The 26,076-nt window shown below is 44.0% G+C and overlaps 1 protein-coding gene across 15 annotated transcripts in view; it reads right to left on the bottom strand.

Annotated features, from left to right (window-relative positions):
• Positions 1 to 26,076, bottom strand: part of LOC147030935 (semaphorin-6B-like) — a 768,963-nt gene that overhangs the window by 470,484 nt on the left and 272,403 nt on the right. For 11 of the 15 annotated variants that reach the window (XM_085875514.1, XM_085875517.1, XM_085875513.1 and 8 more), the window contains one exon: positions 13,849 to 14,026. The exons of the other annotated variants lie outside the window; for them this stretch is intronic. In XM_085875514.1, coding sequence (XP_085731640.1) covers positions 13,849 to 13,957 — 109 coding nt within the window. In that variant the 5' untranslated portion in view covers positions 13,958 to 14,026. The remainder of the gene's footprint in view (positions 1 to 13,848; positions 14,027 to 26,076) is intronic. 15 annotated transcript variants of the gene reach the window in all.

The following is a 26,076-nucleotide window of genomic DNA, read 5'->3' as shown; positions in this document are numbered from 1 at the left end:
CGACAACTACACCGCCTAGAACAGGATCTCATGTGAAAAAAAAATTCCTCAACATTACCTTCACAACGACAACTACACCGCCTCGAACAGGATCTCATCTAAAAAAATTAATATTACCTCAACATTATACCTCAACATTACCTTCACAACGACAACTACACCGCCTAGAACAGGATCTCATCTAAAAAAATTAATATTACCTCAACATTATACCTCAACATTACCTTCACAACGACAACTACACCGCCTAGAACAGGATCTCATCTAAAAAAATTAATATTACCTCAACATTATACCTCAACATTACCTTCACAACGACAACTACACCGCCTAGAACAGGATCTCATCTAAAAAAAAACATTCCTCAACATTATCTTCACAACAACAACTACACCGCCGATAACAGGATCTCATCTAAAAAAATTCATATTACCTCAACATTATCTTCACAACAACAACTACACCGCCTAGAACAGGATCTCATCTAAAAAAAAACATTCCTCAACATTATCTTCACAACAACAACTACACCGCCGATAACAGGATCTCATCTAAAAAAATTCATATTACCTCAACATTATCTTCACAACAACAACTACACCGCCTAGAACAGGATCTCATCGAAAAAATTCTAAATATATATATATATATATATATATATATATATATATATATATATATATATATATATATATATATATATATATAGATGTTAACTCAACATTTTTCCTCAACATTACCTTCACAACAACAATGACACCGCCAAGAACAGGATCTCATCTAAAACAAATTAATATTACCTCAACATCACCTTCACAATGACAACTACACTGCCGAGAACAGGATCTCATCTAAAAAAATTAATATTACCTCAACATTACCTTCACAATGACTACACCAACAAGAACAGGATCTCATCTAAAAAAAAATAATATTACCTCAACATTACCTTCACAACAACAACTACACCACCAAGAACAGGATCTCATCTAAAAAAATAAATACTAGAAGCGAACGTAGAATTCTTCTCATATTCGCTTCTGACTTTACCTATAACTTATTCACAACTGTTAACACAATTTCTGGTTACTTCGGCCTAGATTCGGGATCAGCGATCAAATAATGTAAATCATGATTCAAAATTATTTATTGATGATGCGGGAGATATCTTTATTAAAATCAGTGGAGGAAATATACACCATGTCTGATATAATTTGGGTCTTTCATGTCTCCGATGATGCCTTTATCTCCCAGCATGCATCATTCCCCATGCCAAAAACCGGAAGCAAAAAAAAATTAAAAACGGAAGCAAAAAAAAAAAACCGGAAGCAAAAGGGTCATCGCCAACGACACAGATTCCAAATTTCCAGGGTATTGTGTTGTTGTTGTTGTTTCCTATTCTCTCATGTGCACGCGTTAAGTATGAAGCTCACTACGTTCGCTATAAATGCGCATAAGAAATCGAGAAATTATTAGAATACACCAAGTCATCACTATCCGGAAGTCCGTACGTTGTAACCCGTAATGGGGAACGCGGCTGAGGTTCTCTTCCCCATCGGCCACGCCTACACAGCAACGTGTCTTGTCATTGGTTTGTAAATAAATGGCCGCAGCAACATGTCTTGTCATTGGTTGGTAAATAAATGGCCATAACTTGGGAAGCACTTGTCGGATTAATATCAAACCTTGAAAAGGCACATCCTCAGGTCGCCAGCAATATACCTGGCAAGTTTCAATTAGATCGGACCAGTGGTTGTTGAGAAACAGTGGTCACACACACACACACACACACACACACACACACACACACACACACACACACACACACACACACACACACACACACACACACACACACACACACACACACACACACACACACACATTGCTGGAATTATAGATAGATAAAGGGTGTTCCAAAAAGATCCAGACAACTTTGGTTGTTAATACATTTAGAACCACAAAAGATTCAACGATGCCCTTTGGTTTATGTGATACAGAAACTCGTAAAGTTTTGTTGTCATCATCAATACACTTCAAAGCGAGCTCCGTTTGTCACGCGCATTACATCAAGGCGGTACACGAGTGATTACCATGCTCGGCTCAGCATGTTTGTGTCTACCAGTGCCCATGGAGCTGTGATCTCAGAACGAAGATCCTGCAGGTTTGCCACCTTGGTGTTGTGGACATATTTGACAAACCCTCACAGAAAAAAAATCAAGGGGGGGGGGGTTATGTCTGGTGATGGTGAGGGCCAGGCGATTGGTCTGTCTCGGCGAATTGAGCGAGCTGGAAACTTTTCATCCAGGATGGTTTTAGCGACGAAGGCCCAATGAGGGGGAGGGGGGGCGTGCTTGCCGTCCTCGTGAAAAAGAATATCAGGTTGCAGGTCTTCAATCTGTGGGGAAATGCAAATCCTTCCAACATGTTCATGGAAATTGTTGAGGTCACTGTATCCTCCACAAAGAAAAATGGACCCACCAAGTAGTCATGGAGAAGGTCGCACCATACATTGACTTTGGGACTGTCACGTATGTGCTTCATGACGACGTAGGGGTTTTCACATTGTGCTGGTTGACCTTCTCCGATACAAGAAATCAAGCTTCGTCTGTGAACATGACCTTTTTCAGGTAATCTTCATCATCCTCGATGTGACTGAGCATTTCCATGGCAAACGCCTTGTGTTTGGGTCCATCATTTGGTTTGAGTTCCTGCAGAATCTGCACCTAATTGGCCTAAAGCTTCAGTCCTTTATGTGAAATCCCGTGTACAGTGGTGGTTGGAAGTCTCCGTTCTCTGGATGTGCATCATATTCATTTTCTGAGACTTTGTTGAAACCATTTACACACTCGTTCAACGTCTGCTGCACTTGTGCTCGTTCAATCGGTACTTTTGTGTTTATGACAACTTTTAGTCTCCTGAAACCTCTTGTACCACTCTCTGATACCAGTCCATGGCAGATTCCTTCCATATCTTGTCCAGAAATTACGCTGAACTTGCGTGTCGGATCTCATCTCGATGAACCATTCGACATGCTGAGCTTTCTCCTGTGGAATCGACATTTTCTTTTCCATTAAACCACAGAACTGAAAATAAAGAAAACGTTTCGAGTTTCTGTATCAAATGAACCAAAGGGTATCATTGTATAATTTGTGGTTCTAAATATACTAACAACCAAAGTTGTCCGGGTCTTTTTGGAACACCCTGCACTTGCTGTTAATAACATGATTGGGCCGGCAGGATGGCCTCGACTGGAGGTACGGACACTCACATCTTAGCTTCAAATCCCCACTGACGTATAAACTGCCCTCGCGGTGTTTCACAGGCAAAGTGATTCATCGATGTGTATGCCATCCCTTGGATGGACGTGAAAACATCCCATCAGCTGGCGTTGGTTGGTGGACCTTACAGATCTCATGGTGTCCTTCGTGAAGAGTCGGCGAACTATCGCCGGCACCCTGGCCAAATTCCAAATATTGCCATAACCTTATTCAAACATCAGGCCTGGTCAGCCAGTTTGTGAAAGACTTCGGCCAAGCTTCACCCGGCCAACCCCACAAAAACGTAGGAATAATTGCGTTACCGCTAACGAGGAAGATGAAGAAGTGGAAGAGGAATTGGTAAAAGAAGAAGAAGAGGAGGAATTGGAAGAAGAATAAGAGGAAGAGCAAGAGGAAGAGGAAGAAGAAGAGGAGGAATTGGAAGAAGAATAAGAGGAAGACAAGAGGAAGAGGAAGAAGAAGAGGAGGAGGAAGAATAAGAGGAAGAGGAAGAGGAAGAAGAAGAGGAGGAGGAAGAAGAGGAAGAAGAAGAAGACGTATAATTATGAATTCAAAAATGTTTTACATTTTATCATGACGATCTTAAGAATTATCTTCTCCATCCTATCGTCACCAAGATGTTTTCAACATTTAACTTCTTTCTCACGAAAATGAGACCTCAAGTGTCAGCACAAATCTCGTCACCAAACCGAATTTGCCTGCCGTCTGATTTTTCTGCTAATCTGCAGCAGGCATTGCGAGCATGAAACTTTGCAACTAGTTTCACTATTACAACATCAATATGTCAGGCCAATTGGCTAAGAATTATGAAAAATGTCACCGGTGTGGCGCCATAACATGCCAGAGATTAGTCACCCCTAATTTCACTCAGGCGTAACGAACTCTTCGTCAACAAAAACGACACAGAAGGTATTATCACTCCAACAATGTTACTCATGTTCATGAATCGACACACTCAGCTGTTGAATTAATGCTCGGTGGGGTTGACTCGGCCTGTCATCGTTCCGAGGTCGGCGAATCGTTCCGAGGTCGGAGTGGCGACCCCTCCAGGATTGTGTCCAATAGCCAAGGAGACTGCTTGGGCAGCACCAACGCTCTGCACAGAGTATGGTCCCAATGGATGGATGGATGTATCCATCGGCAAAAGGCACTATAAATACTATTATTAATTATTATTAGCTCACCTGGAATGCAGTTACGGGGAGTTTATGGGACGGCGCATCGTCCGTCCGTCAGTCTGTCCGTCCGCAATTACTTGCAACTTCTTCTCTGAAACTACACAGAGGATTTCGATGAAACTTTTCCACAACGTTCATCACCGTGCATCTCCCAAAATTTGTTTCAAATCGGGCCCTAAGGGGGTAGGTATTTGCTTTCATCTCAGAAACGATGCATGCAGTCCGATGAAACTTGGCAACAACCTTCATCACCTGTGCCGAAGTTTGTTCACGGCATTAAAAAAAAAGGTCTGGGTCTGAGGGGGTCTATGGAGGGAGTTTACATGGGGGGTGGGGGGGGGTTGCCCCTCAATAGAGGTATTTGCTTTCTTCTCAGAAACTACACACACAATTCCCATGAAACTTGACTCCAACTCTCATCAGCCGTGATGTAACAAAGATTGTTCAGGACATTAAAAACAAAAAACATCGGGGTCTCAGGGGGTGTACAGTCAGACTTCCCCCCAAAATATGTATTTGCTCTCTTCTTCAAAACGACACACAATTTCGATGAAAATTGACCGCAACCTTCATCACCCATGATGTACCAAAGTTTGTTCACAATATTAAAAAAAGAAATGGCGTGTAAAGGGGGAAAGCGGGGGGGGGGTGGGGGGTGTGCCTCCCCAAAATAGGTATTTGTTATAACATTGATTCATTGGTACATTTTGCTGATTTCATCCCACGTTGACTTCCTCAGTATCATTATTCCACCAGGTTCGCAGTCAGGTGTATGGCCCCTATTTACATTCTTCTTCTTCTTCCTCAACTTCTTCTTCATATTATTATTATTATTATTATTATTATTATTCTTTCATCATGTGTAAATGTGACCCTCCTGTTGTATTTTTCCACAGCATTTAAAATAAGTAGTCTCACCTGCATTTCATGACACCAGCCGTCACACTGTCACCAACCTTGATCTCCATCGAATCCAGCATATTATTCACTCTCACCGATGTCATCCAAGCTCAATATCAGTACAGCTTGTAGGGTGTCTTGTCAGAGTCGGTCCGTCATCAATGGCTACCTGGGATTCATTTGTATTCCATTTCCACCAATCAACCCTGCCCCCCTCCCCCCCCCAACAACCAGCTCAATTTTTTTTTTTAATCGACACACACAGACATTCACACACAGTGCCTTCACCTGTGCCCCTCAAAAATCAAGATAATTTATGAGATTCTGTATCTGTATAATAATGGAAGGTCTGCTGCAGATTGATTCGTGTTATTCTTGGTTAGGACACCATGGTTTCCAGATACCAAGGTTTCAATGACCATCCAAACCGTCCAATGGTACATTGAATCATGTGGTAAAGCTGTTGCTCTGAAACAACTTGCCTTCTCTTCCTGGACAGCAAACCTGACCGCCCGCACCAAGTATGTGTCCACTCTCAGGAAAGCCAGAAAACAACACCTCAAGCTTGAACTTTCAAGCTTGTCTCCCTTCAAAAATTATGGCGCCTTTTTAAGTCCGTTTCTGAAGTATGCCCCCCACCCTCCATCCCTTCCTGCACTTGAAATGGCATCAAAGCCAACTCCGCTTGTGAGAAGGCCGAATGCTTCAATTATGTGTTTGCTTCCAAATATTGCGTCCCCAACCGCTCGTTCTCTGCACCCATCCTTCCCAGTCATACCCAACTACTCAGAGACTCTGTGCCTTTTGCACCTGAGAAGGTGTAGAAGTTTCTGGCAACCCACAACTGATTCTGCACATGGACCGGATGGCATCAGCTCATGTGTATCAAAAACCTGCTCTCCTGCTCTTGCTCATCCTCTTTTTGCTCTGTTCACCCTGTCATTTGCCCTTGGTCATAATCCATCTGCTACGAAATCAGCCAACATCACCACATTACAGAAACTAGAAGTGCACATGGTAGAACGCATACCTCCGCCATATAATGCCTGATTCACAAGAACACATTGGGCCCAATACGTTTTTGAGATATCGTGCTCTATATTAGTTTAGCCCTATCTATCGATGGTGAAGAATCACTCAAAAAATTATCGGATCCGGATCCGGATGTGGATCTTCATGAAAATTCAAACAATTCGTCCTCGTCACACACCCAACCTGTGCACCAGATTTCGTCCGAATCCATCCACAACTTTTTGAGATATCCTGCACATAAGCAGACAAGCAAACAAACAAGAAAAAGACATCATGCAGAATCCACCCCACCCTCCCTCCTCCCCCCTCCAAAGATTGTCATGGATACATCAAATTGTCCATTTCATTAAGATTAAAATTGACAATCTTAATCAAAGCCTAGGTCAATCGGATGAAAATTGATTATTTTTCAGATTGAAATTGATGATTTGAGAAGTTTTACCTTGAGTTGATCTTTTGACCTCAAAAATAGTTGCTTCCCCAATTCAGTGAATGGACTATGCAAATCTTGTTCAAATTCCAAGTCAATCGGATGAAAAATGACGATTTTAGAAATTCGACCTCAAGATGACCTTTGACCTCAAAATCAATGGGTTTCTCAGTTGAGACGACCTCGACAACTCGGTAACGTTTCATGACGATCGGTTTGGAAACCTAACAAACCTGTCGGTGATAAATAGACAAACAGACAAATTGACAGACAGACAGACAGAATAACAAAATCGACTGACCAATAAACTTGAAAAATATTCGATTTTGCATGTAACAAACAAAGGACAGACAAGCCGGTAGGCGGCGATGGGTCGCCGAGCATGGAAACTATAAGATAAAGAACAAAATGGATGTCATATAGTGGATAGGGAATCACCTTGAGATTATGCATATCAAATCTCATCCAGTTCCATCTACTGATAACTATTCGGTATTCATTTGAATGAGAAGTACCGAAAATGCAGTTTGAAATCGGAAATCCCCAAAGTTTGAGGGGGTGCTGTGGGTGAACAAAGATCTAAATCGAAAATCCGGCTCGATTGTTTGTGCACATTGTATTCCAGATGATTAGTGTGAATTTTCATGACCATCCAACCATAACCCAAGGAGGAGTAGCATTTGGCACGAAGGCACCTCCAGCTCTCGCATATTATCGATTTTTGCACTAATTGACCTTTGACCCCTGACCTAAGCGAAATCGGTCAATATGTCCTGAGGCAAAGTTGTGGAACTCATTATTGAGTACCATGAACCTGCAAAGTTTCATTCGTATCGATGGACTCACCTGATCGCTCAGGAGCCTTCAATTTTTGCCAATTTTCGCGCATACCCTAATTGTAGGGGGCGCTGCGGGTAAAGTATTCCATATATCACAAAAACCGGAATATATTTGATAGAGCATCACCTGTAGATCATTCGTGCCAAATTTCATAACCCTACGTGGGATAAGGGCTTTCGGAATTGATTTCGCGTGAACGGTACCGATTTTGAAGGGTTTTCGGTTGTTGCTAGGGAACCAAAGCGTCCCTAGCAACCATCACAATTTCCAAAGCACGAGGTCATAAGATGTACCAACCACCCGAGTTTGGTCAAAATCCGCCCACGTTTACTACCAATTATGCTGATGACAAACGAACAAACATCCAAACAAACAAACAGACGGAATTACTGACAATAAGGGTCACCTATTTCGGCGACCCAACAGAAAGGGGTAAAAACATAACCTCCTTCACCTTTGGTTGTGGAGGTACAAGGTGCAAACACTGATCCCGCTACAGACCTATCAGCTGACTTCCAATCATCAGCAAGGTCATGTAATCCATCATCACAGTTGATATGAAATCCTTCCATTTCTCCAACGGCCTCATCTTAGATCACAAATTTGGATTCAGACCAGGTCACTCCACCTTGGGCATGCTGCTCCTACTCTCCCAATAATGGATGGATGCCCTCAATGTCAGACATGACATCAGGACTGTTTCTCTGGACATATCTCATGCTTTTGATACAGTCTGGGATCCCACCTTGCTCTCAAGATTCTCTGCCTATGGAATCCAAGCCAACTCCACATATGGCTTTATGTCTTCCTCCACTCTCATAGCCAACATGTCTCTCCCAACGGAATCCTTTCATCTCCTCTCCTTGTTAAGGATGGAGTACCCTGGGGCAGTTTTCTGGGTCCAGAACTTTTCTTTATCTTCTTCTATGATTTCTCTGACTCTCTTGAAAATCCCCTTTATATAACACACAAAACACACAGAACGTATAACAATGAGAGCAGGAGACAAGAGGGACAGGGAGAGTGAAGCACACAACAACGGGGAACAGAGACATTAGGAAGTCTGTGGAAGGGAGAGGGATGGGGCGGGATAAACAAGATGGACACTACAAGGACTTTCAGGAAGGAAAGCAGGGAATTTGAAGGAGGTGGGCTTATGGTGGATTAGCGGGGGTAGAAAATATCGTGGTTTTGGATGGGGGAAGATAAGAGATGGTGGTGAACAGATGTTTTGTAGACCTGGAGCGAAGAGTGAGATTGAAGAGAGTGTGGGAGTTTGTTCCAAAGGTGGGGAAAAAGAGGAATGAAAGAGTGAAGGTGAGCAGTGATTCTTGATTTTGGTAGTTTTACTAGAAGAGGATTGCTGGCAAACCATGAGCGCCCTGTGGAAATATGGGCAGGACAGAGAGCAGACAGAGCAGGGGGGCGAGGCCGGAGAGGAGACGGTAGAAGGCAGATTGCTGCTCATTTATCTATTTGCTGTTGACTCCACCCTCTGATGTGACATCCCTCATGATCAGATGGGCAGGAAGTAGCCTCTTCCCTCTCTTCAGATCTTGTTACAATCACAACCTGGTCAAGCACATGGAATATGTCTTTCAATCCTGACAAATCTTTCTTATTGTGTCTGTCTCTCTCTGTCTCTCTCTCTGTCTCTCTCTCTCTCATAGGACCATATGAGAAACCCTCCTATCCATTTTCTTAACAGTTCAGTCACTCAAACTCATGGGTCTCATCATCAGCCACGATCTTTCTTGGGCAAGCCACATTTCTAAGGTGACCTCCGAAGCCAGTCACCGACTGGGCATCCTCGATCATTCAAATGTCCTTCCTTGGCATGCATGAATTCTTATCCACTTACAAGGCCTTCATCCACAACTTGGTGGAGTGTACTGCTCTCCCCTCTGGGCTGGCATCCTTGCCTTCCACCTTGCTCAGCTTGATGCCATGGAAACCAAGATTATTGGAATCCCCCAGGATTAAGCTGAGTCTATGGGCAGACCACTTCATCATTGCAGACAGGTCAGTGGTCGCTCTCTGTCTTGTACTGCCTCCATTCTGGTATTTCACCCTCTGCTCTTTCTGTGCTTTGTCCCCCCCCCCCCCCCACCAGCCAGGTTTCTGCAAGGCACACGTGATCCACCATCAACCCCCTTCTGGTGAAACTCCAAAAATCCAGACTCACTGCTAACCAAAACAATTTGTTCCTTTTTCCCCACCTGTGCAATCAACTTCCACATTCTCTTCAATCTCATTCTTCTCTCAAGGTCTTCAAGACAGCTGTTCACCACCATCTCAGGTCATCCCCCATCCAAAACCATGATCTTTTTTACCCTCGGTAACCCCTCCAAAATCCCTCCTTCCAATTTTCCAGTTTTCCCTCCTTGGAGTTTCCTTCTGTGTCCATCTTGTCCACCCCGTGCATCCTCTGTTTCCAACTTGTCCACCCCGTGCATGCATGTTTTGTGACCTGTTTTTGTCTGTGACCTCCTGATCCCTTCAGTATACGAGCTCTTCCATGAGCCTCGACGACATATACAAAAAAACAACAAAAAAACTGTTCAGCATGACAGAGGTATGCGCTCTATCGAGTGCCGTTCTAGTTTCCCATTGAAATCGGTGTACCAGGAAAGGGGTGTGCGGGTGGGTAGGCAACTACCCGACATGAAACAAATTTTGTTTCAGTCAGGAATGTCTAATCTATTTATCCACAACAATTAACATTCCTCCAATATATATATATATATATATATATATATATATATATATATATATATATATATATATATATATATATATATATATATATATATATATATATATATATATATATATTAGTGCTTTGGTTACACTGTATACATAAAATCAACAACTGACATGAGTTTCCAAATGAAGAAGCATTTGCAGAACTTCAAAGAGAACCACAAGGACTCGATGATAAAATCACTACTCGGCTATAAGAAAATGGAGAAAACTGCATCTCCCTCGCCCTCCTCCCCCCCCCCCCCAAAGATATTTGTGATGTTGAAACAAGACTGACTATTTTGTACATCTTGTTTGACCATTGTTGTCGAAAGTGCTGCACCATCTGGACGCAACCCGGCGCCACCTGACTCTGGTACGCTACCAACTACCATCCTCGGAGCCTCAATCATCCTCTCATGCTGATAATGAGGGTGTCTTTCTTTGGCCTCCTCACAGTTTTGGATTGGGGTACTTTCAGCAAACCGATTTCTTTCATTTGCTCCATCGCTGGCGTCGCATCCTGATGTGGTGGGTTGATCGGCGTTGTTCTGTGCAGGATTCCGGCGCGAAACAAAATTTCAAAATCGAAGAGGCCATCGATCTATTATGTATGCAAATATGGTGACAACCCTCTCCTAACACCATATACACCATACATTTCTTAGCTCCCCTCATGTATCTCCTCTCACGGTCCTCTCCCCTACTTTCTCTCTTGTACAATCCCTGGCATTCACCTTCAGTCCTTCACTCTTAATTTGTTCACTTTGGTGAGAAAATCTGTGAATCAGAACTCAAACATTAACATGAGGAATGTAAGTCAGACAAAATTTTGATAAGTCATTCATCATCATTGTCATGATGTTTTGGAGTCAGCATTTCTTGCTATTTGTTTCCAAATGGCTTATGCTCCATGAACACAAAGACCAAAAGATCAGAGGCAATCACAAACGATTCACAAACGAGCTGAGAAAACATTCGAGTAAAAATTAGTGTTTAAGAATTTGGTCGAGGGACCAGTACAAAATGGCTGACTCTTCTGAAAGTCATTGTGAGATCTTTGACATCCACCAGAAAATACTGACAGATGGGATAGCAAACCGAACTTCCCCTCGACATGATGCTGCGCTCAATAATGCAATGCCCTGTCTGTTAAGCATCAGGATGACAGTTTATAGTTACCTTCACCACCGAAGGTGGGTGGAGGTTGTTTTCACCTCTCTCTCTGTCTGTTTTCTCTGTTTGAGCAGAATACCTCAAAAAGTTATGTATGGATTTGGACGAAGCTTGGTGGATAGGTTGCGTGTTTGTCAAGGATGAAATTATTCGATTTTGGTGAAGATCCAGATACGAGAATTTTTAAGTGATTCTTCACCATTGAGTGATCGGGCCAAGAACTATACAGAGCACAATATCTCAAAAACTCATGGATTCATCCGCAGCTTGTTTGGAGTACTGCTCTCCCCTCTGGGCTGGATCCCCTGCCTCACATCTTGCTCAAACTGATGCTGTGGAAAACCAAGGACTTCAACATCACTGGTGTCTCCCACGATGAATCCGAGTCTTGACGCCAATCACTTTCCCATCGCAGACAGGTCAGTGGTTTCCCCGTCTTCTACCGCCTGCTTTCTGATCTTGCACCCTATGCTCTTTCCATGCTTTGCCCCCCCCCCAAGACTTATGCAGGGCATGCATGGCCCAACATCAACCCCTTCTGGTGAAACTCCCAAAATTCAGAATCACCTCTCACCTCCACTCATTTATTTCCTTGTTCCCACCCATGGAACCAACTTCCACATGCTCATCAATCTCACTCCTCCCCTCCAAGTCTTCAAGGCAGCGAGACAGCTGTTCACCTCCATCTCAGATCATCCACCATCTAAAACCACGATCTATTCTCACCCTGTTAACTCTGCCACAGCTCGAAGCCCACCTCCTTCAAAATTCCAGTCTTTCCTTCCGGAGAGTTTTCTTCTCCATCCATCTTGTCCACACCACGCATCCTCCCCTCGTTGAAGGACTAAATAGAAGTCTCCCTCGATTTAGTCCTTCAACACTGCTGTCAGTGTTTTTCCCCCCTTCTCACTACTGTTCCTTTTATTCCATTGTGTCCTGATCCGTTTAGTTTCCACATTCTTCCACAAGCCTCAACCCCGCGTGGAGAAATCATTGAAAATAGTTACACTCAAGCTTCAATGTGACTTTTATGAAGTCCCGAAGAAGATTAAATTTCAGTGTGAAATTTATTTATGTTCCGACGAGACCATGGATTTCTTGAACAGGTAAGGTGCAGACTGCCGATAATAAGGCTCATATATAGACATAGGACAATGTGTTGAGTGCCATGTCTGCATAGGTGAAGCCCGTGAGCTGGCATTCAATAGCTGCCCATTTGTTTGTCCAGAGTGTGAAGATTAAAGCTGAGCCAAGCACTGCTCACTGTCGGACCGACAGTGGAGCTAGACGTGCTTCAGTGCATTTTCTGCAATGTTTATACGTTTGAAAGTGGATTTGATGTATCGCTGTTTACCCAGACTGCAAGTCTTCGAGGTGGGCCTCATCCCACGACCTGTAAAATATGCACCGTGGACATATTATAGCCCAGCAGGGTATCATAGCCCAGACATGAATTGGTTGTCCTTCATATTCAAAGAAAGTTGTTCACATCAAACATGTGAGTCATCTGGTCAATTTGTTTATAGGCAGAAGTTGCTGCCGAGAAAGCAACCACACTTTCAGATAGCAAGCCATGTAACCTGGTGTCAAGGAGCCTCCAAGAAGACAACACCACTTGCTATCTGGAGTCTCGGAAGTAATTTGGGATGTAGCCAGGGTACGACCGACTCTTCTTGAAGGATGATGTAGGATCTTCAACACGCAACAACTAATGCTATCGAAATCCAAGAGACGGGGCACACATTGACGTATCGTCCTGCCTGGGAAAAAAACAACCATGCTGGCAGCTTGAAGCGGGACTGAAATTCGAACGCAAGATGGACGACTCAGAGATGAGTGTATCCACTTTTCATTTATCCTGCCAGTCCAAGGCCCGAACACAGCAATTAGTTTGATCATAAATTATGGTTATGTGGACGATCTGAATGCTTTGGACTTTTGGATATCGGTAGTTGATGTTTGGATGGTTCTTTGCACCTTGTTTTCCCTTTTCTCAATTAAATACTGTTCTGATTAGAAAGCATCTTGTCTAAGGCTGGCCTTATTGCCAACAGGGGGGGGGGGGCATACTTATATTGGGGACTAACCTCTTTATCTCTCTTTCTCTCTCTTCTCAGTTTCTTCCTGCCAGAAACTTGCCACACGTGTCTTCTCTCACATCATAAAATATATCATACCTTGCTTTAAGGAAGCTTTCAGAGCAACGTAGACATTATTCGTATTAACTAATACGGCATTATGTGTTTGATGTGTGTTTCTGTCAACTTACAGTCATTATTCACAAGACTGATGGGTTGTGGGTCATGTGGGAAGGCAAAGATCAATGAACAGCCGAAGGCAAGCAGGAGCAGCAGCTGGGGGGCTCTCTTTGACTGCATCCTCACCCACCACCCCAACTTTGCATGCCACTGCCACCTTCACTGCTTCCACCACCCACGCAGCCACCCCTAGTGACAAAAACAACGCCCACAGTCTTTGCTGCCCATCACATCATAGCATTGCTGCAGTTGCTGAAGTATTTTGGATTAAAAGGCTCTTTTTCTGGCCTCAACTTAAAAGCTCTTAATTGAAATCCAGGTTTCACTTCGTTACACAATATGCATTAAACGACCGGCAGGTAAATTGGCAAAAAGGCAAATATCCGACTGCCGAGACACAATCGATAAGCAACTTATCAAATGCCTTTTTCATACTCGATCTCAGCAAGTGGCAAAGAGATTTGCCTGCTGAGCCGAAGACGTGTCCTGTGTTGTTACACAGAGCAAGCCAATTTGTATGCATCACCGACACGGAATCCCCATTGGCATCCAATCCGCGTACCGCCGTCCATCCTGCTGGATCATCGGTGGATAGTCCACAAACGAGTGGAAGCACAGAAAGGAGAAAGGTACACTAACAAAATTCCAATGAGGTCGAAGAGGAGGCGGACACTGAGCAGAAAATGAAAGAAATACAAAAGGCTGTAAAGCGAGAGGCAAAAGGCACAGGGAAACTTGCTCCGAGAAGCACACTTAGAAAAAAAAACAAAGAAACATCTGCTCTCCTGAAAGCGAAAGTAAACACAAAACAAGCAGAGATTGTGATGCAGCAATCTCTGCACCACTCGATACATTAACAGCGATCGTGATGGTAACTGCTACGAGTGCACTTCTTCTCGAGGTCAAAGATAGAGCTGAAAAGAATGCAAAAAGCCACCCGTGCATGCACCGTTTCATCTGCAGCACACACGCTCCCAAACAAAGCACGCCTGCCTTGTCATCTCCCTCGATGCCAAGGGGCTTACATCTAAGCATGCGAGAATTCCCAGCCACGGATTTGGAAAACAATGCAGCCCCAGAGGAAAAACAAAATAAATAAATAAAAATCAACAATACACACGTACGATTACATGTCACAATTCAAGAATTTCAAGATAAGCCAGCTGGAATAATATATTTATATGCTTTTCAATCTTCTTCTGCATTTCCTTGAGGAATAACCATTATTGTGATAATTAGGGATCATCGAAGACAATAAAACAGATGAATTAAAAGGTTAGAGGTATCTGCCATATAAAGATCACAAGCAATACTGACATGTCGGGCTTTACCCTTCACTGGAACAAATGAGACAGGAAACACGAAGTGCTTTATATATGAAGATGACACCACCTCCCTACCTCACCCCCTGCATCCCCCCCGCCCCAGCATGTCATCACACCACACACAGAGGATGGTATATTTCAAGCGGAATGTTAAGTTTGGCATACCACCTGCGAGCACTTGATGACGAACCTCAAAAAGAACTTGATGTACATTTCACAAAAAGTAGGCCATCCTCGGCTGACAATAGTCAAGTTCCAAAATTCCTGCCTCATGGTGTTGCAGCATTAATAATCAGAGTTGTCAGTTTCCCTATTTCATTAGGATGTGGTTCATGACGCTGAGACTGGTTTTATGAAGTTGGTAAGTGAAAAGTCATCGAAATCACTCACACCGAGGTTCAGCACGCTCTTTAGCCATCATCGTTTTGATTGGAGAACTTGTTATTATTGCCGCAGTTGTTGTTGTTGTTAATGGTGGGTGCAGCCAATCATGCGTTGAAAGGCAACATCATGACGTTACTCTCCTTCAGCAAAAGCAATAAGGCAGCGGTCGGTTCAAAGAGTTCGTCGATGGTAAAGTTTCCAAAATGGATTTTTTTTTTTGGTATCATATCTTAAGCAACAGATATATGACAATTACAGCTGCAAACATTAATAATTACCTCTGCCACCAAGGGTGTACGGAGGTTATGTTTTTACACATGTCTGTCTGTCTGTCTGTCTGTCTGTCTGTCTGTCTGCCTGTCTGGGAGCAGGATATCTCAAAAAGGTATGGACAGATTCGGAAGAAATTTGGTGAACAGGTTGGGTGCGTGACAAAGACGAATTGATTCAATCTTCGTGAAGATCCAGATCCAGAACCAGATCAGAGAGTTTTTTTACTTTTTATTTTAATTGATTCTTCACTATTGAGTTGTGTTGTTCGTCTTTCGGCTGCTCCCGTTAGGGGTCGCCACAGCGGATCATCCGTTATGATCCGCATACTGATTTGGCATTGGTTTTACGCCGGATGCCCTTCCTGATGCAACCCTGGTCACCTCTTACGACACAGGGATAAGGATTGGGGTTCGCCATGATTCCGGGCTGCCCTACACCCTCTCATAGCGCGGCCCAGCGCAGAGCTCCCGTCCTCAAGCGATCCTCCAACCCAAGCCTCAGAGTAGCCGGATTACAGGCGCACGCCACTACGCCCGGTATTCTTCACTATTGAGTGATTGGGCTGAAACGATAGACGGCATGATGTCTCAAGAAGATGTGCATGGATCATGACAAAACTTGGTGGATGAGTTGGGGAGGTGACGAGAACAAGATGATGCGATTCATTAAGGTCCAGATGCAGATCCGGCCTGTCAGTGGAATACAAAACGTACACTAATCAGCCTGGTGGAGGTACGCGCTCTACCGAGTGCCCTTCTAGTTGTACCTGCTATCATCTCAAAATTCTATCAAACACTTTCTTTTCTTTTTTGGACAAGATCTAAGGCACATAATGGAGCTGCCACTCACACATACATGGACATACTGAAAAGACAAATGCTTAACACAGCCACTGAGCTTGGGGGGAAGTTCCATCACTTCCCAGAAAAAAATTGGGTACCAGTGATGTTGCAACAATGGTGCACTCAGCTTTGCCTCTCGCACTCAGCGGGACATTTACTAAGGAGGAATTTCCTCCTCTCCATGGATGCCAACCAATGGGGATGTCCGTTTTCTATCCTTTTAAATGCTGATCGACAAGCAAAGAAGCAGCACGTACCGTTTTTAAAGTCTTTGTTATGACAGCCCAGGTTTGTACCATCAACCTCGCAGAGTCGGAGCGGACCCTCTGACCATTACACCGTCGAGTCGAATCATTGTACATGCTTGGCTTTGAAAAAAATACTTTTCTCACTTTTTTGGATAAATGGTTTCCAAGAAAAGTTTTTATTCGACTTTGTATCGAGAATGAGAGCCAAAATGTCATATATTTCTTGAGTCAAATTCGTGTTTTTACGCAGGGGAAAACATGTGCCATCAGACAATTATATCACTTGATAGATTGAGCTGAATCTCATTACAGAGAGAGACTCCCCACACATATGTTGCGAGGATCATTTTAAGGATTGGCACGTGTTTACACCCACATAAGCTGACTTTCTGTCCATTTGCAGTTATGTTTGTTCAATATCAGCTGTCACAAAACCAACGGCCATTTTAATCGGTCAATGTCCAACCAGCAGTAGTTCATCGACCAAATGATCTTATTTTAAGATGATAAATCAAAGTGAACACAGTGACTGGCTCACCAACTGCACACACACACAACCAACCCTCACTCACACTCAGATGAGCTGCTCGACTGTGCATTGCTGAAATATATATATATATATATATATATATATATATATATATATATATATATATATATATATGTTTTTGCCAGAAATGCAATCAGATTAGCGGTAAGGGTCAGCTCACATGTAAAAAAAATAAATCCACAGTGCCTGTTCTCCCACCCTGTCCCTGTTCACCCCATCCCAGCTCACCTCCTGTGTGTGCTTCCCAGTCTCTAACCCTCTGGTCTGCAAATATCAGAGGTCTGTGCTCCAATTTCCCAGATCTGTACATACAGGCTCTTGCTGGTAACCCAGATATTATGTTTCATATTCACAGGATGTTCCGAACTCTTCTGTGTGTGTGTGTGTGTGTGTGTGTGTGTGTGTGTGTGTGTGTGTGTGTGTGTGTGTGTGTGTGTGTGTGTGTGTGTGTGTGTGTGTGTGTGTGTGTGTGTGTGTGTGTCGTTGGTTATCATCTCTTCTGCTCTTACAGACCTGATCCCACAATCCGTGCCTCCCAATGGTCACTTCCAAAGCTGTGGGGTACATTTCGCTGTGTGTGCCTTCTCGTACCCAAGTATCCTTTCTTTTTGCGGAATCTGATTCTTTCAACTCCGATGACTCCAAATATGACACTCTCTCTAAACATTGACACTCCGTTATCCTCTAAATGGTGATTGCTGGTCCTCATCTGTGGAGCATTTAACGAACACAAGGCCAGTTGGATTGGCGTTAGTTCAGATACTCCAGGACATGTTCGAGCGGCTAACTCGTTTTGTGAAATGACTGCACTTGTATCCAAAAAAACCCACTTGCATTCAAAAATGTGCGTTTCATTTACAACACACATCTCTCCAGATGGAAACCATTCATCAGTGATCTTTACTTCAAACTTTTTCTCAAACTTGGCCTGATTTCTTTTCTTTTTTTGCAAACTCAGCTCCTCCAGGCTCTTCGGGTATGTGTCAATAAAAGTGGGCATCTCTTTGACAGTTATCAGAGAACCCCCAAGGTGCAGAGATGTATGGCAATTTGGTAAATCTGATTGGTCTGGCCTAAAATCCATTCTCTCCAGTCAAGGCTGGTCTATCATCACATCGGCTTCTGACGTTGGCTGATGCTGGAATTTCGTCTCAAACAGATTAATTTCTCTTCTTCACAAGTTCATCTCATCCAGCATTCAACTTTTATTTCCATCATGTTGACCTGGTGTGTGCGGTGAAACCCTTGCAAGAAAACTTGGAGGAAGAACCGCACTGAAGGCAATCTCCCCGCACAGCTCCGAACCATTATGTTTCTGTCTGTCGAAGAGCCAGGGCCCAACATCAGGCAGCCTGCGATCAATATTCTCCAGCCTCTCACAATCCTACCAAAGCCTTGTGAAAGGTTGTCAGGTCTGTGTCAAGTACACATTCACCTTCCATCCCTTCCCTTCTAAAGGTCGGTGTCATGCTGGACAGTGCTAAAGAAAAAGCAGAGTTCTAGAACCGTCTTCACTCAAAAGGACAAAATCCAAAAGCCATCCCATTGTGTACTCACCTTTTCCATCATTACAGAATGTTCCCTAGAGCACATGGACTTATCTCCCCCATCCCCCACCTCTCCACCCCTCCCCTAGCTCTCCACCCCTGCCCCACTCTCCACCCCTCCCCCACTCTCCACCCCTCCCCCACCGCTCCACCCCTCCCCCACTCTCCACCCCTCCCCCACCTCTCCAGCCCTCCCCCACTCTCCACCCCTCCCCCACCTCTCCACCCCTCCCCCACTCCCCCACCTCTCCACCCCTCCCTCACCTCTCCACCCTGACCTCTCAATCCCACCCCCACCTCTCAGCCCCTACCTCTCAACCCCTCCCCCACCTCTCCACCCCTACCTATCAACCCCTCCTCCACGTCTCCACCCCTCCCCCACCTCACCACCATAGCAAGTGGAGAAGCATCCTATCCAGTTTGATACTTCTTCCAGAACCATGTCAAAAAGCATTCTTCAAGAATGGTGCTTCAGTCATATCATAATATCTATATCTATATCTATATCTATATATAGATATTTTTATATATATTCTCTCTCTCATTCTCTCTCATTCTTTCTCATTCTCATTCTCATTCTCATTCTCATTCTCATTCTCTCTCTCTCTCTCTCTCTCTCTCTCTCTCTCTCTCTCTCTCTCTCTCTCTCTCTCTCTCTCTCTCTCTCTCTCTCTCTCTCTCTCTCTCTCTCCTCTTTTTTCAAAGGTCCTCTTGGATTAGCAACTTCCCACATTATTATTATTATTAATTTTTAGACTTCCACTGATTATGGTGGCATGATTTAATGCTTTCAGCTGGCTATTATCAACGCTGCATCCCCACTGCTACTGAGTATGGGGGCCCCACTGATGCTGTGCCCCTAGACCACGACACTGGTATTTATTTCGCCGACCCAGGAAGGATGACAGGCTGAGTCAACCCCAGCTGGTGTTATTTCAGTGGCTGACAGGGTTTGAACTCAGGACCCGAAGATCCCAAGCCCACTATCCGAAGCACAAAGCCAACACCAGGCTTCCTCCATTATGAAATATTGTTCCGAATCTGGCAGCCATGAGCACTCAACATCCAGGTCCCCGTAGCTCAGTTATTTCGTGGAGTAAATGTGGAAAGATAGCTTCCTTTTCCCCTATGTCTAATGGGAATTAAGTGTACGTGCGCTACAGGTTATTGTATAGTGAGGATTTTTACATGACCAACAACAACGGCATCCTCCCTGGCTTCCATCGACCATCGGCCTTTCTGACGTGCATACGTGCCGAGCGCCTGTGGGCGGAGTTCCATTGGCAACCGACGCATTGGCCCCGCTCCAGGGTCGAGCAGGACGTGTTGCCTTCGGCCAATGGGCAAAGCGCGAGCGACGTACGCCGCGTTCTAGCCAATGCGGAGGCATGTTGCCCGAAGGAGGAATGCCTCTCAGGGGGGACAGGCCATGAGGATGCTCGCCACGCCCCCCGGACGAATCACGAAACGGCGAGCGGATCGCCTGAGACGAACCGGCGAATCCGGAGGTGAGTGGCGACGGGGGGGGGGGGGAGGGAGGGGGGTTGGGGGGGGGTTAAGAGAAGCGGCGGGTGTTCGCGAGGAAGTCCTGTATTTTCCCCTTGAGCCTGTCCCGCGGAGGATCGCCTGCCTGCGAGTCTGTCCGCCGAGAATCGCTTACCTGTCTTGTCTGCTGGCGCTCGCTGTCTTGTCGCGTGCCGGATGAGCGTGCTGGAGCCCGATGCTGTCCTCCATACCCGGTGCTTGCAGCGGCATCGAGTTGCGGGTTTGAGTCCCGCTGAGCCGGATCGTCAAGGGCCGCACGAGGCGGGAAGGTCCAAGCTAGCTTCTTACCTCCAGCTCACCTTCCCTCCGAGCTGGGGGTATCAATAAAGGCCGGCCGGCCCATTTCTTTCTCTGAGCGAGTTGTTTGTGCTCCGTCATTCTGAGCGAGTTGTTTGTGCTCCGTCATTCTGAGTGAGTTGTTCGTGCTCCATCATTCAGAATGAGGTGCTCGCGCTCCATCATTCAGAGTGAGTTGCTCGCGCTCCGTCATTCTGAGCGAGTTGTTCGTACTCCATCATTCTGAGCGAGTTGTTCGTGCTCCGTCATTCTGAGTGAGTTGTTCATGCTCCGTCATTCTGAGCGAGTTGTTCGTGCTCTGTCATTCTGAGCGAGTTGTTCATGCTCCAAAATTCTAAGTAAGTCATTCCTGATGAGCATGATCCCGACTGCATGAGAAGTTACACAGTGCAGAGAGAGATGGGGAATGTCCTGAAATGTTACAAGGAGGTCTACGAACAGAAAATGAAGGCAGTCACTCAAGGCTCCATTTTGAAGTTCTTCAAAAAAATTCCAAGCGAATCAGCCTCCATTTCATCTTCTGAGCCTTGAACCTCAACTGGACAGCCTGCCATACCTGAATATGCTTGCCACAAGCAATATGTACTGTATCCAACCCCAACTAGAAAGAGCAATCAGTGATTGCAGACCCTTGCCAGGACTTGTTTTGTGTGGTGTTTGTGTAGTTTTGCACACTGCTGTGTTTCGTAATTAATGAGAGACATAATTAGAACTGCCACTATATAACTGCCGGCAGTGATGACCGGGTACCAAGACGTCCCGTTTTGATGCAACCCTGCTTTGATTGGACACCTGACCCTGACCAATGACGTTTTTCATTATTATTCAATTGAATTTAGAGTGCGATTAAAACAATTTCAATTCAAATCAAATGAAAGACCAAATAGGTACAGTCACGCATTGGAGTGATCAGAAGGAACCCAAAAAAGCAAAAAGAAAATATGAAGTCATCAGGAGGAACCTGGATAGGATTCACATTTCAGTTGCTGCTCCTCTACCCTCAAACCCATCCAAGCATAGACAAGTGTGCCTTTAATATATATATATATATATATATATATATATATATATATATATATATATATATATATATATATACATATACATATATATATATATATATATCACAAAGAACCCAGATCAAAAATAATTAAATTAATCTGGCTGCCAGACCATGTATCCTATCAAGTTGAAATTAAAAAAAAAAAAAAAAAATATATATATATATATATATATATATATATATATATATATATATATATATATATATATATATATGTTCCACATCAATATGAGATCATAATTGCGAAGTTTCATGTCAATTAATTTAGCGGTTCCAGAGAAAAAATGATTTAATATTTTTCTTCATTCCAATATGGCTGCCAAACCATGAAACTGATTAATTATTGCTGAACAAACTTGTACACCCAAGGCTTAGAGAACACTTGTGTGAAGTTTCCCCTCGATCTGTCCTGTCGTTCTGGAGAGGAAGATTTTTTTTCGGTTTTAGGGTAAATCCAATATGGCTGCCAAACCAACTATGTGACCTATGAGATCATATTTGTGAACCTTTTGTTCCTCATGGACAGGCGGTCATACGTGTAAAGTTTCACCTTGATCTGTTCAGCCACTTCAGAGAAGAAGATTTTTGAAGTTTTTTTTTAAATGAAACAATATGGCTGCCGAATCACGGGACTGATGACGTCATCAATTTTTTTCTGTGGACCATTTTATCCCGAGTTGACCCTCAAATATTTTCAGACTGATCAGATGTAGCATTCTACATGTGCAATTATGACATCATAACCAAGGCACCTATAACCATTAAAAATAAAAATCACTTATTCCACATGAGGAGTTCTTGCTGTGGGCTTAGTTTCAATTTTTTCCTTGGTGCAGTTTCAGAGATACAGAGGTCCAAAGTTTTTTTTCCGTTTTTCAACATGGCTCCCACACCAGGTGACCTATGACATCATCATTATCATTGCAACATTCCACATGAGTAGTCGCACCTATGGTGAAAACTTTGTCTCAATCCGACAAGCAGTTGCGGAGAAAAACACGAAACTTCTGTGCGGACAAACAAACAAACAAACAAACAGACAAACAAAGAAGAAGACGCCGTGCAGAGCACGACACTTGCCAAATCCATAAAACAAATTTAATCTCAAAAATAATTGCTGGTTGAATGCAACTCCTCTTCAAATTTCAAGTGAATCAGATGAAAATTGAGGATTTTAGAAACACAAGCAAAGTTATTGACTTTGGGCCTATGTTGACCTTTTGGTCCATGTTTACCTCATAAATAATTGGCCAGTTGAATGCAGTGACCTGAAATATAAATCCTCTTCAAATTTCAAGTCAATCGGATGAAAATTGAGGATTTTAGAAATACCACGTAAGTTGTTGACCTTTGGCCAATGTTGACCTTTTGACCTTTTGACCTCTAAAACAATGGGCTTCTTTCTTATGACAAACTCTACCATGTGGTGAAGTTTCGTGTAGATCGGTTTAACATTGTGACCTGTAGGCGCCAAACAGACAGACAAAGACAATCAAAGAAACAAACAAGCCAGGAAGCGACGAGCGATTCGCTCGGATTGAAGTGCTGGTTACGATGCTTTTCATTCTGACCGATCCACAGACGGAGTCATTGCCAAGACGTATTGGTTCACATACAATTGTTCCTCTGCCTGGCAAGATTTTTCCTATTGCGTATTTTGCCAACTGGCACTCCTCATAAAAAATGACGGTAAATAGACACCCGATTTTTGAAGGACTACCATTTTAAAAATAATCGGTTTGCTGGTTTGTGCTGTGGAGCCTCACGTTGCAGACAGACAGACAGACAGACACATACACACACACACACACACACACACACACACACACACACACACACACACACACACACACACACACACACACACACACACACACACACACTGATGGAAAACCGGATAAACTTCTCTCAATGCTCTTGTTTGACCACACCTCCTGAGCCACACAATATTTTTCATAAGACACACCCACGTTTCAGAAGCCACGCCCACTTTCCTACACCACTCCCACTTTTCATCAACCATGTCCACTTTCCCTAAGCTCCGTCTACTTTCCTAAGCCCCTCATAAAAAATGACGGTAAATAGACACCTGATTTTTGAAGGACTACCATTTGAAAAATAAAACCTTAATCAAAAATCGGCTCAAGTAAAATTTTTTTAAATATCTCGAAGTGTTTAATTCCGAAGTCTCGTTTCTCCACATTCAAAACTGAAGGGCAAGTATTGAAAATACTGAACGCGGTTTTTTGGCCGCTGCACAGCAAAGGTTGGCTGGTAGGCAACGAAATTCAAACGCGCACATTCCCAGACCATATGGCACCTGTTAGTAAAGTTTCATCGAAATCGGTTTGCTGGTTCGTGCTGTGGAGCCTCGCGTTGCAGACACACACACACACACACACACACACACACACACACACACACACACACACACACACACACACACACACACACACACACACACACACACACACACACACACACACACACACACCAATAAGGGATATCCAGCATATATAGCGAATCCAACAAAAGGACCCAAACGCCATTCCCTATCCTTTGGCAAGGGCAATCATGACAACACTTATTAAAAAGTTAATAGTTTTAATGTTTATGTGTTATATGTTTTATTTATACATTGTTAACTGATTTTTTTCCTCTCCTCACTCCCCCACCCCTCCCCACTCCACCCTGCTTCCTCGCTCCCACACCCTCTCCACCTAAGTATACCCGTCATCCGGATGGTGGTTATGTCCCTCACACTGCCTTCCCTTGCCCTCCCCTGCCCTCCCCTTGCTCTCCCTTCATGCTGCCTTCCCTTTCCACAACCATTCTCGCTCCCCTCTCCTTCCTCACTCCCCAAACCCGCCTCAATCTACCTCACTTCTCGCTCCCTATAATTCCTCTCACCCTCCCATCCCTCTTCTCTCCCTCCTTTCCTCGACCCTCCTTCTTACCCCCCCACCCCCAACATTTACTATTCCCATCAACAAAGTGACGGGATGTATTTGCTAGTGAGAAATGTATTAATGGATATTAATATATGCCATTTGCTATAATTGTACGCAAACCCAGGAAACATCTGTCAAACTCGTTAATCTCTGACAACCAGTTTGGCTTCTGACTGGCTATTTCACCTCGGATATGCCTGATATTCCTTCCGACAATGTCCTGAACTCCAAGGAAGAGGTTAGAGCTATCAATCTGGATATCTCTGGAGCCCTTGACACTGTTTAGCATCCAGCCTTGGTTTTAAGTTGTCGTCCTTTGGTATTCAGGGCTCTCCGCAGAAGTGCTTGGCTGATTTCCTTTATTTGCAGAAGCACCAGGTGGCTGTTAATGGTGTCTTTTCCCATGATCTTTCCCTTTAGTCTGAGGTTCCACAAGGCAGTTTATTAGGAGCTAATTAAAAGCCTGGTGTTGAATTAGTGTTTAAGGTAGCTGGCTTGGTTAGGGGCCTGAGTTTGAGCCTCTGTCAGCCGTTGAATTAGCACCAGGTGGGGTTGACTCAGCCTGTCATCCTTCTGAGGTCGGTGAAATGAGTACCAGTGTACTGGTAATTGGGGCATTCCATCAGTGGCACAGCCATACCCTCAGCCAATGATGCTACCTGCAGCCTTGTGCTGCATACAAAGGAGGAGGAAGAGGATCTAATTATTCATCTATATAAATTAGAAATAATCAATCTGATTCTCTTGAAAACTGACTTTACCATTTGGCAGATGACTCTACCCTATGAAGAATGATCCTCTTGTGAAAGGCTGGCTACTGCTTATTCCTTTTCATCAGACATTGATACCATAAGCCACTGGCCAGCCACTTGGAACATGACAATCCATGCCAGCAAGTCACACACTCTCACACTGTGTCTCCACAAGAATTGGCAATCAAACTATCCAAAACACTTCTCGAGATACCCACAGGAAGAGATGCAGTCCTTGGAACTCCTTGGCCTCACTATCTGCCATAATCTTTCATGGGATGATAATATCACCAAACTAGCATCAAAGGCAGTTTGTCGTCTGGATATTCCAGCAAGATAGGAATCAAGAGCAACAGCCATAGAACTAAGGCATTCCTGAGCCACACTGATCCCATGACAGTGTGCAATGCCTTCATATGGAGCTACGTGGATTATGCCTCTGCGCTCTCAGCTGTTGCTTTC

This window comes from Eptatretus burgeri, chromosome 3 (assembly GCF_056783735.1).
Source record: "Eptatretus burgeri isolate ZD-2024b chromosome 3, Ebu_testis_v1, whole genome shotgun sequence".
NCBI lineage: Eukaryota > Metazoa > Chordata > Myxini > Myxiniformes > Myxinidae > Eptatretus > Eptatretus burgeri.
The sequence above is the reverse complement of the archived record's forward strand: the minus strand, read 5'-3'. Positions and strand labels throughout refer to the sequence as shown.